At 44.6% G+C, this 14,342-nt stretch overlaps 1 protein-coding gene across 3 annotated transcripts in view; it reads right to left on the minus strand.

Moving 5' to 3' along the window:
* Positions 1-1,753: 1,753 nt before the first annotated feature.
* The window catches only part of TERF1 (telomeric repeat binding factor 1), a 99,029-nt gene continuing 86,440 nt past the window's right edge, over positions 1,754-14,342 (minus strand). For 2 of the 3 annotated variants that reach the window (XM_075353176.1, XM_075353174.1), the window contains 2 exons: positions 3,070-3,099; positions 1,754-2,211 (listed from right to left, as the gene is read on the minus strand). In XM_075353176.1, the coding sequence (XP_075209291.1) occupies positions 2,044-2,211; positions 3,070-3,099 (198 nt within the window). In that variant the 3' untranslated portion in view covers positions 1,754-2,043. The remainder of the gene's footprint in view (positions 2,212-3,069; positions 3,100-14,342) is intronic. The other variant, XM_075353175.1, reaches the window with a different exon arrangement.

Below are 14,342 nucleotides of genomic sequence, written 5' to 3' on the forward strand. Positions count from 1 at the left end.
TCGCAGATTAATACTGCCTCATTGATTAAATTGGTGTGAGTGCAATCCGATTTTTTTAGCGGATTGCGCTTAGTGTAATTCTACACAGATGTAAGCGGAGCCTTTAAAGGAACACTCCAGGGGAAAAATATTAAAAAATATTAAAGAACAAACTAAAAACTCTGGTGGAGTGGTGCTTTAATACAATAGTCCCACATAAGAGAATAGTTTATTACAGCAGGGGTTTTGCATAGAAGTTTTTCAAGGTATGAGTTCTGCGGAATTCCTCACTCCTGAGAATTAAAGTTGAGTGAGTACCTAACTATTTGTACTCTCTATACTCATAAAACGAATACTGTCTAATACTCGTGTATTCATTCCAAATAGCGTGTGCAATGCAAGTCAATGGGGAAAAACTTGCAAAGTAACGAGTAACCTGAATGTCACACTAGCCGTGCGAGTAGCGAATAGTGCGGAATTTGGGTTACTCGTTACACTGCGAGCATTCCCCACTGACTTGCATTGCACAAACTATTCGGAATGAATATGCGAGTATTAGACAGTGTCCGTTAGGAGTATAGCGAGTACGAATAGTTACGTACTCACTCAACTCTACTGAGAATCACTTCAAAATATACCTTCTGTTTTTATCATGATATATCAACTGCTGGAGGCCATAAAGTCTATTATCTACCCTATAGTTTTCGCTTTGCAAGACACACTTTTTTTGCGCCAAAACCGGGGTAAAATGGGGGAGCGTCTTACAAAACGAATATGGCTTACTGGGGCGGCAGTGGTTGAGCGGGGTCATAGGAGACAGGCTCACAAGATGCCCTCGGGGGTGTCGTGCTGGGCGGCAGTGATCTGCGGGTGGGCGGGCTGCGAGGGCATCTCAACCGCGGGTCCATTGAGCCGACTGCCAGCTCAATTGAATCGCCCGTGGTTGACACGATGAACTTCAAGAAAATGGCCGAGGAGGCAGCGCACGTGCAGATTAACGCAATAGACTTCAAGAAAATGACCGAGGAGGCAGCGCACGTGCAGATTAACGCAATAGACTTCAAGAAAATGACCGTTTCTTGAAGTCCAACTCTTCAATCGTGGACGATTCAATTGAGCTGGAAGTCAGCTCAATGCACCTGCCGCAGAGACACCCTGTCCTGTGACACCTCCGCAGATCAACGGCACCCGCCGTGACAGCCCTGAGCACGTCCTGTGAGTGTGCCTCCTAAGACCCTGCTCCACCACCGTTGCCTTGGTAAGCCATGCTTCGAGGATTCAATTGGGCCCGCAGCTACACCGCCGAGCCCACGGTATCGCCGACCCTCCTGAGCCGCAACACCCCCTCCTCAGAGTCCGCAGCATCGCCTATCCTGCGACCTTCCTGAGCTGCTCCACCACCGCCATTCCCCCCTGGTGAGAATTATGATTAAGACGCACTAGGATTATAAGATGCACCCTCATTTTAACATTAAAAATATTTTTTTTCTATTTCCCTCCTCTACATTTGGGGTGCGTCTTATAAAACGAAACATATGGTACTTTACTTATCAGGTCTCATCTACTGGGAGTCGTAGGCTACAGTTCTCCACCTAAAAACATAATGGAATGGTATAGCTCTAGCAGCTTGGTCTTTGTTTTAACTTTTATGTTTAGCATATTGGTTTGTGTTTTACTCTGCTCATATAATGGTCATCTGTTTCTCTGTTTCATCAATAGTACATGTCTTTTTTATTGAGTGCACAAGATTGATAGACATAGTAACACTGCAAGATTGGTCAGAATTGTAATCTTTGTATTTCATTTTACATGTGACTTAACTTGGCATATGCTGTAACTAGATATATAATATACAATGATGATAATATATTATGCAACAGTTGTCAATAAAACAAATTTAATTAATAGAAAAAAAAGAAGAAAAAAAAAGCAAGACAGGGGAGGGGTCCACAACATTAATTGTGTACATTTTTTTCTGCGCAACGTTTCTTCAGGTAATCTATAAAAATAGAAGCAGGAGGATTCCTTGGATTATGATCCTCTAGAATTAGGAACCAAGGAATGTCACTCATCGTGGACAATATTCAGCTTCTTCATGGTTCTCCAGCGATCCTTCAGCATCACTCCAGTTCGGTTGTGAAATTTATAGTTCATTAGCATTTTACTCCAGTTTCCTACTCCGTATTTTTTCACTCCTTTCTTTAATTGTTCATCTTCTTCCCAAGTCCAAGGCTAAAGAAAAGGATTACAACTATTAATAAAGATTATTATTTGTATGTGATAATATGAAGAATTCTAGAACACCTTCATTGTTTAAAAGAACTGAGAGTCCTCAGTGGTTGATACCTTTTAATGGCTAACTGAAAAGAAGGTAATAATAGCAAGCTTTTGAGCCTACTCAAGTCTCTTCATCAGGCTCAGTATAACACAAATTCTGAAGAGTCACATATTTATACACAACAGGACATAGAATGGAGCAGTAAATAAGACAAGTTATGTGAAGCAGAACAATCAGTATGCCAAGAGGACAAACTGTTGTGGCCATAAATATTGCAGCAGTTCATAGATAAGGAGTGTGAAAGTTTTATTGTCCTCTGATTGGGGACTGGTCCAGAGCTGTGATGCCCCCAGATGCTCTGAGGAGCACATTTCTTAATTGATGTAAAAAGACATAAATCCATGTGACACATTCATTCCTGCTCTTTGACACATTCAGAGCAGGAATGAATGTGTTACATGGAATTTCGGCAGAGTCATTTGCATAATTGGGTTAATTCTCTTGCATATTTGCTAGTGAGAGCGAGCCCTTAATCCACAGAACTGTTGGTGGTGGTGGTAGATGTAGTAGTTTTACCCCTTGTCGAAGTAGGATGTATCAGTACGTACTAGGTCGGGCTTGTGTAGGAATCTTCTCCATAAAGGGCAGGTGCAGACTGTGTAACACAGCCATCACCTGCCTTTTAAAGGAGCACCCAGAGCCTTTGATCACTGATATTAAAACATTTAGAGACTGCTGTCAATCACTGGAAGTGGAATTTAGAAAAGATTTTGAATAACCCTTTTTTGCCAATTCAAAAACAATGAACGTACTTGGTATTGCCAAAGTTGTAACAGTCTTATCTATAAAAAAAAAAAAAAAAATTACATTAATTCTAGACCATATGAAAAAGACAATTGAAACAACAGAACTGCAGTTTCTTGGTCACTTCAGCCCCCTATAAATGCAAAGATGACCAAATCATCATAAGAATACCAAAATGGTATACATAGAAAGGTCAGCCTACAATGTGGAAAAAGTCTTCACACAGCTCCAGCAATAAAAAGTTGAAAACTTAAGAAAATGGCAATAAACCTATTTTTTTCTTCTTGTTTTTACAAAGTCATGATTTTTTTTTTAACACACCTAAAAATATATATTATAATATATTATATATTATATATATATACACACACACACACACACACATATACTGTACAGTGCCTACAAGTAGTATTCAACCCCCTGCAGATTTTGCAGGTTTACACATTCGGAATTAACTTGGCATTGTGACATTTGGACTGTAGATCAGCCTGGAAGTGTAAAATGCACTGCAGCAAAAAAGAATGTTATTTCTTTTTTTTTTTTTTTTAAATTGTGAAAAGTTTATTCAGAGGGTCATTTATTATTCAACCCCTCAAACCACCAGAATTCTGTTTGGTTCCCCTAAAGTATTAAGAAGTATTTCAGGCACAAAGAACAATGAGCTTCACATGTTTGGATTAATTATCTCTTTTTACAGCCTTTTCTGACTAATTAAGACCCTCCCCAAACTTGTGAACAGCACTCATACTTGGTCAACATGGGAAAGACAAAGGAGCATTCCAAGGCCATCAGAGACAAGATCGTGGAGGGTCACAAGGCTGGCAAGGGGTACAAAACCCTTTCCAAGGAGTTGGGCCTACCTGTCTCCACTGTTGGGAGCATCATCCGGAAGTGGAAGGCTTATGGAACTACTGTTAGCCTTCCACGGCCTGGACAGACTTTGAAAGTTTCCACCCGTGCCGAGGCCAGGCTTGTCCGAAGAGTCAAGGCTAACTCAAGGACAACAAGGAAGGAGCTCCGGGAAGATCTCATGGCAGTGGGGACATTGGTTTCAGTCAATACCATAAGTAACGTACTCCACTGCAATGGTCTCCGTTCCAGACGAGCCCGTAAGGTACCTTTACTTTCAAAGCGTCATGTCAAGGCTCGTCTACAGTTTGCTCATGATCACTTGGAGGACTCTGAGACAGACTGGCTCAAGGTTCTCTGGTCTGATGAGACCAAGATCGAGATCTTTGGTGCCAACCACACACGTGACGTTTGGAGAATGGATGGCACTGCATACGACCCCAAGAATACCATCCCTACAGTCAAGCATGGTGGTGGCAGCATCATGCTGTGGGGCTGTTTCTCAGCCAAGGGGGGCCTGGCCATCTGGTCCGCATCCATGGGAAGATGGATAGCACGGCCTACCTGGAGATTTTGGCCAAGAACCTCCGCTCCTCCATCAAGGATCTTAAGATGGGTCGTCATTTCATCTTCCAACAAGACAACGACCCAAAGCACACAGCCAAGAAAACCAAGGCCTGGTTCAAGAGGGAAAAAAATCAAGGTGTTGCAGTGGCCTAGTCAGTCTCCTGACCTTAACCCAATTGAAAACTTGTGGAAGGAGCTCAAGATTAAAGTCCACATGAGACACCCAAAGAACCTAGATAACTTGGAGAAGATCTGCATGGAGGAGTGGGCCAAGATAACTCCAGAGACCTGTGCCGGCCTGATCAGGTCTTATAAAAGACGATTATTAGCTGTAATTGCAAACAAGGGTTATTCCACAAAATATTAAACCTAGGGGTTGAATAATAATTGACCCACACTTTTATGTTGAAAATTTATTAAAATTTAACTGAGGAACATAACTTGTTGGTTTGTAAGATTTAGGCTATGTGCGCACAGTGCGTTTTTGCGCGTTTTTCGGGTGCGTTTTTGGCCTCAAAACTGCAGGACTTTGCTTCCCCAGCAAAGTCTATGAGTTTTCATTTTTGCTGTCCGCACACATCTGTTTTTTTTACTTGCGTTTTTGTGTTAAAAAAAAAAATGGACATGTCAGTTCTTTCCTGCGTTTTTCTGCGTTTCCCCCCCATGCAATGCATTGGAAAAACGCAGCAAAACGCAGAGATCAAAAACGCAGCACAACGCAGCCAAAAACGCACCAAATCGCGGCAAAAACGCATGCGTTTTTGATGCGTTTTTTTCGACGCAGGTGCGTTTTTGTGCGTTTTTAGCGGCCAAAAACGCACAAAAACGCAGCGTCAAAAAGACGCAGTGTGCGAACCTAGCCTTAGGCATCTGTTAATAAATCCTGCTCTTGTTTGAAGTTTGCAGGCTCTAACTTATTTGCATCTTATCAAACCTGCTAAATCTGCAGGGGGTTGAATACTACTTGTAGGCACTAATGTATTACATATATATATATATATATATATATATTATATACACACACACACACATATATATATTTTATACTTTTTAGAATAAATAGTGTCATTCAAAACTTCAACTTGGCCCACAAAAGACAAGTCCTCATATATTGTGGTTTTAATTAATTCTGAACCTTATTGAAAAACAAAATTTTAGCTGGTGTGCTCATTTTCTGCTACCCACTACTTTTTAGGTTATAGAGATAAATGAAGCTTATTTTGCGTGCAAAGCTGTAATTTTAATGGAAGTATTTTATTCACTCAACTCAATGTTTAAAAAAGTATTTTTCCTGTGCCAATTATCGCTTTGAGTAGTCAATGGGACCTTAGTTCCCAAGACTAGTTGGACCTCTTTCCAAGTTATCATGCCCTTGTAGGCATGATAACACAATTTTCACGTGCTGGCATCATCACCAGCTATTGGAAATAGTGCACATGTGTGCGGCTCATTCCGGCAGAGTCACTGCGCCTCTGAAGCTGGGTGTACAGGTCCCAGATTCAGGGAGGCAAACTGCGCATGATTGGAGGAGCAGAAGCTGTTTCTGCAATAATTCACAGTGCACCTCTCTGAAATTGGGACACGTTGACCCGGCTTCAGAGATGATTACGCTACCAAAATGAGCTGCATGCACAAGATTTCCAGGAGCTATGAGGACACCAGGTTGGAAATCATGTTTCAGGGTTTTGGCAATCTCCTTATAGCCTCGGCCATCTTTATGTAGAGCAAAAATTCTTTTTTCAGATCCTCAGAGAATTCTTTGCCATGAGGAGCCATGTTGAACTTCCAGTGACCAGTATGAGAGTGTGTGAGCGATAACACGAAATGTAACACATCTGCTCCCCATTCACAGCTGAGACCTTGTAACACTAATGATGAGTCACATGACAACGAGGAGGAAAAATGGCTAATTGGGCACAATTAGGCAATTTTCACTTAAGGGTGTACTCACTTTTGTTACCAGCAGTTTAGACATTAAGGCCTTGTGCCCACAGGGTGTTTTCTCTAGCATCTTTCCTTGCTTTTTTAAATCAATAAAAATCATCCCAGCACAGTCTATGAGAATTGTGACTTGGGCACACATTGCTTCTTTTTTCCTTGCTTTCTTTGTTGCTGAAAAAAGAAGCAGCGTGTCAATTGTTCTAGCAATTTTTCCTGCTTTTTTCCCCCGACTGACTTCAATGGAGTCAGTGAAAAACGCAGGAAAGAAAAGCAAGTGTAATACCCATGTTGCTTTTTAACTTTACTGGGGTTCCGTGCAATAGAGATGAGCGATCCTGATAGGCAAAGATTGGAAAAAAAAAAATCGTACCATCTTTGGTCAGATGGGGATTGGACATCCGATCATTTACCGCAAAGACCTTGCCAAAGAACAGCAAATGAACCATCCTCTCCCTGCCCATCACAAACATGTCAAGTATTGGCATGGCTGTGATTGGACACAAAGAAAAAAAAAATTAATAAAAGGAAGCAAAAAAGGGTTAAAGCAGTACATACTTAGAGTCCCCACAGCTACAGCCTTACTTATGGGTGCGAGAATTATCTCTAATGAATATTCATTGCTTTCCCCGCCCACCAGTGTATCCGATTGGCTGCAGTCAGATCCCGCCCCAGACAGCGTCTGTTGATTGGTTAGAATCACAGGCACGGTCTCAGTCTATATCGTGGTATAAAAATAAATAAATAAATTAAATTGGCATAAAGGTCATGGTCGCTTCTGGTTTGATTCCTCTGAAATCTTTGACAGTTAATCTGTTTTTTTTCTCATGACATTATTTGCGACCCTGTTGACCATTTGTACAGGGGAGGTGAAGCGAAGGGTGACAGGGATCCCTGCGTCTAAGTAAGGGGGGAGATGGTGACCACGGACCAAACCCACCGCTGGTCCCTGGGGTCCCTCACCACCTTAGATATGTTTTGTTTTTCATCTATGCGCCAAGCTGGATACTTGACCCTAGGTATGCATAGTGCTGGACCCTAAATAGGAAACGGGTGGAATGAGCTCTTAGTCAACCCCACAAAACGCTAAAGCAGACACAAGGAGGACGCACAGGGGAAACCACATGAACTACTTATCCACAGATGACTCAGACAGGAGTTCAGCAAAGTTTCAGCAGCTATACCACAGATGAGAGCAGGCCACCTGCTTGCAACCAGAGCTTAAAAGAACTAAATAATATCACCAGCACAAGTCCAGGGAAGAGGAGTATTTAAGCACAAGGGGAATACTGATAATCAGCAGCTGGACGGAATGAGAGCTCTGCTGGGTCCAAAAGAGGAAGAGATGGAAAGCTACCTAGTACAAAGAATACTAACAGCAGGAACAATAGAATTTTGCGCAGCCCTTCTAGTGCCAGAAACCACATGACTGTGTCACCCGTGACATTGTTTGCAACAAAACGTTTGAGGTTCTGTGATCACACCCCATTATCTTAATTTCAAGAGTGCTGCATCCCTCTGTAAGACTTTGAAAAGTAAAAAAAAAAAAAATTAAGACTCCATTAATTATCTTTTTGGTGCATGTTGCCTGATAATTCTGCACACCCTGATAAAGGGTGTTGTATCCTTAGATCATATCCTCCCTCATGATACAAATAAACATCACCTGATCTTCTTCATCCAATAAGAATTTAAGTTTATAGAGAATGCAGTTGAAAAATCTGGATAAAAAGAATATTATGGTCAAAATATTCCCTTTCCTAATAAGTATGCACAAAGTGTATTTCCCTGCATCCACAGTGGAAATCACCCAAGTAAATAGCATTTTAAACATGTTCGGCTCATTTACTGGAACAGTGGATAGAGGAAAAACAAATGACACTTTACTGCTCACTCCAAGTCTTTGGTGCGGTCACTACAGTCAGAGATCTGTAATCACTCCCCCTGCACCTTGACTGACAACCTGCCCTGGAGTGTGTGTGCTGAGCAGGCTTTCAGTCACTGTTCATAGCTCTCAGTGCAATCCCTTCATAATGACCTTTTTACAGGCTCAATAGATGATTCATTACAATAGATAGGACCTGAATCAGTTTATTGGTGTTAATGTCCATGTGGATTTGCTGATAGAACAGAAGGATGTATGAGCTAGAATACACTCATCGCTAGTGTAAAAATTGCAAGATTCCATATTTCTTTATTTTTTTTTTAATGTAGATCATGACATGGGTAGAGAAAAAAATACCAAAACACAAAATTACCAAAAATGTTAAAAAATGCTTTAAAAGAACTGAAGTCCTCAGTGGTTGATACCTTTAAATGGCTAACTGAAAAGATGGTAATAATAGCAAGCTTTTGAGACTACTCAGGTCTCTTCTTCAGGCTCAATATCAAAAATGTTAAAAAAGAAGGATTTTTGTGTACTCACCGTAAAATCTCTTTCTCTGAGTCTTCATTGGGGGACACAGGACCATGGGTGTATGCTGCTGTGACTAGGAGGCTGACACTAAGTGAACATAAAAAGAGTTAGCTCCTCCCTGGCAGTGTACACCCCGAGCCGGAGGCGGTACTATGCCAGTTTTGTGTAAAAGCAGTAGTAGGAGAGCCTTGAACAACCATAACTAAACAATGTAATACAAGAGAAAAATGTGTGTTGAAAAAAAACACAGTGCCTTATGGGCACGTAAATATATAGTAGCCGGATGGAAACAAAGGTGACCCGCAAACAACATCGGGAAACATCCGGTAAATGAAGACCTCACAATCCAAACAGGGTGGGTGCTGTGTACCCCAATGAAGACTCAGAGAAAGAGATTTTACGGTGAGTACACAAAAATCCTTCTTTCTCTATCGTTTTCATTGGGGGACACAGGACCATGGGACGTCCAAAAGCAGTCCCTGGGTGAGTACATAAGCCGTCCTACAGAACCAAAACAAACAACAAATTCTGTGGGAAAGCTCTGTACAAATGTTTACTACCTTTTTAGAGGTGTGCGACAGCCGTCTGCAACACCTTTCTCCCAAGGGAGGCATCTGCTGATGCCTGGGTGTGGACCTTGTAAAACCTGGTGAAGGTATGAAGACTGGACCACGTTGCGGCTTTGCAGACTTGCTCGGCTGAAGCTTGGTGTCTGATGGCCCAAGACGCCCCTGTGACGGGGTGTACATCAGAGCAAAGAGAGACAACAGGCCGAGGATGATCCAACAGGTTTACTAACAGGAATACAGGAACAGCACACGACAAGTCCAAATAAAACAGATTCGGGGGCACCTCCCGATAATCCAAAGTGCCAGATCACAACGTAATAGTCCTTTTCAGAGTCCCAGAAATCCCACACAATCCACTGGACGGCGAGGTCTGTCCGCAGAATCAGATCTCGCTCCCTTCCTCTTCAAAAACTCAACTCCCAACTGCATTTAGAAACAGGAGTGAATTGTTTGAGCTCGTGGGCCCGCCCCTCAAGGGTAGGGGTCTATGCAATGGTTGGGCCCACTAGAAGATTCTAGAAGGTTGGCTCCGAGATGTCTACAGGTTTGTGTAGTTGGCGTTATCCACTGCTTACGAAACAATGAGAAGTTCCCCTGGCTGTGTGGACAAGAGATAATTGCATTATGGGCCCAGAGACACAGGAGATGGGGGAAGGTATGGTTACTTACATCCCAAGACATTTCAAAGTGTTCAGTAAGTACAACCAAAGGAAAGTGACATCACATCCTGACATAGTATTACAGCAAATACAGTGAGAAGGTAAAATACATCATGACAATTCCTTCCCCTCCCAACTTGTGTACGTACTAGGGACCTCTACAGGTCGCTGGTTAAGTACACGCAGGCATGGCTGACAGGACTCAAGGCTCCTCTTGCCTGGACAGTCCATCTGCATTTTGGTGTTGGCTGCCCCTTCTATATTGTATGGTAAAGTTATAGGGCTGCAGAGCCAGGCTCCATCGCAGTAAGCGTCCATTGTCCCCAGAGACTCTGTTCAGCCAGGTGAGGGGATTGTGATCAGTAACCACAGTGAATTCCCGTCCATACAGATACGGCCGTAGTTTCTTAAGGGCCCACACTACAGCCAGACATTCCTTCTCAACAGTTGCATAGGCCACTTCTCGGTCCAGCAGTTTCCGGCTGAGATAGGCGATGGGGTGCTCGTCCCCAGCTGCATTCACCTGGCTGAGGACAGCTCCCAGTCCATAAGCAGAGGCATCCGTTTGCACAATGAATCTCCTCTTGTAGTCTGGAGCAGCCAGGACAGGATCGCAGATCAAAGCATCCTTCAGCCGGTTAAAAGCCTCATCACAGGCTGGAGTCCAGATCACCAGCCGGGGCATTGTTTTCTTGGTCAGGTCGGTAAGAGGCTTGGCCACAGTACTGAAATGAGAAACAAATTTTCGGTAATAACTGGCAGTGCCCAGAAAAGCCATAACTTGTTTCTTAGTTTGGGGTACAGGCCAGTCTCTAATAGCCTGGATTTTGGCAGGCTCAGGTCGGAGCTTCCCTCCTCCCACTCTATGTCCTAGGTACTGGACTTCCCCCATCCCCAATTGGCATTTATCGGGTCGAATAGTTAGGCCGGCTGCAAGAATCAGGTCCAAAATAATGGCTACTTGATTCAGATGTTCCTCCCATGTGTGGCTGAAGACGGCGATATCATCGAAGTAGGCACAAGCAAAGTCATCACATCCCCGGAGGATCTGATCCACCATTCTCTGGAAGGTGGCCGGGGCATTTTTCATTCCAAAAGGCATGCTTAGAAATTCATACAGACCAAAGGGGGTTATAAAAGCGGACCGTTCTCTCCCTTCGTCCGTTAGAGGGATCTGCCAGTATCCCTTACTGAGATCCAAGGTAGTGACATATCGGGACCCAGCCAGTCAATCTAGAAGTTCGTCAATACGAGGCATTGGGTAAGGATCGCTGACGGTATGGTCGTTTAGTCGCCGATAGTCCACACAAAATCGAGTACTCCCATCCTTCTTGGGTACTAACACCACAGGGGAGGCCCAAGGGCTATGGGAGGCCTGGATTACCCCAAGCTGTAACATCTCCTCCAGTTCGTGCTGCATGGTGTTTCGAACTGATTCAGGTACCCGGTAAGGAGCCAGTTGTATGGGACGGATGCCCTGAGTGTCCACATGATGTTGGGTGACGGTGGTTCGACCTGGTTGGGATGAGAAAGCAGCCCGTCTCTGTTGAAGCACTTCCAGCATCTGGATTTTCTGTAAGGAGTCCAGGTAATCTCCCAGGGGAACCTGTTCCACAGTGGATGGGGCTCTCGCTGCTTCCACGAGATCAGGTAGAGAGTCCTCATCCTCTTGACCATCTTCTGAAGCCAATCGACAGCTTGCTATCATTGGAATGTTCCGGTCATGGTACTCCTTAATCATATTCACATGGACAGTCTTTTGCCTTAGCCCCTGATCATCTAAAGCAAGAAGGTAATTGGTATCATTCAGTTTTCTGAGAACCCGGAAGGGACCCTCCCATGTGGTCTGCAGTTTATTCTGCCGATGGGGAACAATCATTAAGACTTGTTGTCCTTCTACAAACTCCCGATAGCGTGCGTTACGGTCATACCATGTCTTCTGTCTGGTTTGAGCCATACGCAAATGACTCTGTGCAAAACTAGCAAGTTGGGCCAAGGTTTCTCGCAGCTTTAGGACATAAGGGACAACAGGGGTTCCTGTATCTTCAACTTGCCCCTCCCAGTATTCCTTGAGCAGGGTTAAGGGTCCTCGGACCTTTCTTCCATAGAGTAGTTCAAAGGGGGAGAACCCAGTGGACTCCTGGGGAACTTCCCGATAGGCAAACAAGAGATGGGGTAGGTACTTCTCCCAGTCTGAATCTCGGTCCGTGAAGGCCCTCAGCATATTCTTCAGAGTGCCGTTGAATCGTTCACAAAGTCCATTTGTTTGGGGATGATACGGGGTCGTTCGGATCGCTCGTACTCCACAGGTGCGCCACAGACACTGGACCAACTCTGACATAAACTGGGAGCCTTGGTCCGACAAGATCTCACTGGGGAATCCTACTCTGGTAAAAATAATAACCAAGGCCTCGGCCACCTTGGCTGCAGAGATACTTGACAAGGCCACGGCTTCTGGATATCGGGTGGCGTAGTCCACAACAGTGAGAATGTACTGCTTTCCAGATTTACTTGGTTTAGCCAGAGGTCCAATGATATCAACAGCTACTCTTTGAAAGGGTTCTTCTATTATAGGGAGCGGTTGCAGGGGTGCCTTTGGGTGATCTCCGGGTCGCCCTCTACGCTGACATATGTCACAAGTTCGGCAGAAATGCGCCACTGCTTGGGAAATCCCCGGCCAATAAAAAGTTTGAGTCAATCGTCTCTCGGTGCGGGTTTTGCCTTGATGGCCAGCCGTAGGAATGTCATGAGCCAGGTGTAATAGGGGAATTCTGTACTTCTGAGGAACAATCAGCTGTTTGCTATAAGTCCAGGGCTTATCTAGGGAGTCGGCATTGGCAACCCGATACAGAAGTCCATTTTCTCTGATAATTCTTTCTCCGTTTTCCCCTAGCTGCCCTATTTCAGCCCGAGTTCTAAAACTAGCAAGGGTGGGGTCAGTCTCTACTTCTTGTCTAAACTGAACTTTATCCCAAGTAACATTCATATTATCCCCACAAGAAGAATCACTCACCGGCTGTAATGGCAGTTCTGGTGGCCTCAGTTCCATGGATGGGTTGTACACGTCCACATGGGCTGCTCTCTTGGCTTGACTTCTGGTTACCGCACCGACAAAGTGGCAATGAAGATTCCCCACATCATTTCCTAGAAGAACGTCTGCAGGGAGGCCGCTCATCACACCGACCACACATTGTTTTGCCCCAAAGCCATAATCCAGGGTCACACTCGCTCTTGGAATATATCTCTGGGTACCTCCTGCCAGTTCAATGGCAATTCCTGGTCCCTTTTGAATTGCTTGTGGTTGAATTACTCGGGGATCGGCTATGGTGAGGAAAGCCCCAGTGTCACGGAAGCCAACAACTTTTTGGCCATCCAGCACGACCTCCTGTAGATGTTTGTCCTGAAGATCAGAAGAACAGGTGGCTGGAGCTCGCACCCCATAGACTCCGGGTAGGGGAGCCAGGATATCTGAGTCACTTGGCAAGTCATCAGGCACAGAATCCAGCTCTTCTCCTGGTGAAGGTGTCTGTAGGTAATGAACAGGCAAAGGCAGTCTGTATCTGTTCTGTCTACGAACACCTGGACATTGGAATTGCATGTGCCCAGGCTGCCCACATCCATAACATCTGCGCTCTGGGATTCTTCCTCCGCGTCGTATTCCCAAAGGTGGAGCATGAGTAATGCGAGGCACAGTCACACGAAGGTCCCCATGAGTTGACGGTCTAGGGTGATGGTGAACATTGGGGCCAGAAGGACCAGGGGCCACCAGCGTTGGGGGGTTGGTGTTTTTTTTTCTCACTGGGTAGTAGTTTTTTCCACTGAGGCTTGATGGTGAGAGCCTCATCAGCTAGAGCTGCAGCTTCCTCCACAGTGGCTGGTCTCCTTTCACGCACCCATTCCCGGATCTCAGCGGGGCACTTGAAGTAAAACTGCTCTTTTAGGAGGACCTGGAGGACGGTCTCCAAGGTTAAGGCCTCCTCTGCCTCCAACCAACGATGCCACAGATGTTTGAGTTTGTGGGCATACATCTTGAAGGACACTTCCTCATCACATGCTAGAGTACGGAACTGAGTCCTGTAAGTGTCTGGCGTTACAGCATAATGTTCTAGAATAGTCTGTTTAATATCCGCATACTCACAGTTCCACCGAGGGTCCATAGCTCTATAGGCTGCAGCAGCTCCACCCTCTAAGAGCCCAACCAGATGCCGGACGCGCTCCCTTTCTGGGACTTCCATTAATCGACACTGATGCTCAAAGTCCTGGAAGAAGCCCTCAATGTCACC

This window comes from Anomaloglossus baeobatrachus, chromosome 6 (assembly GCF_048569485.1).
Source record: "Anomaloglossus baeobatrachus isolate aAnoBae1 chromosome 6, aAnoBae1.hap1, whole genome shotgun sequence".
In the NCBI taxonomy this organism is placed as follows: Eukaryota; Metazoa; Chordata; class Amphibia; order Anura; family Aromobatidae; genus Anomaloglossus; species Anomaloglossus baeobatrachus.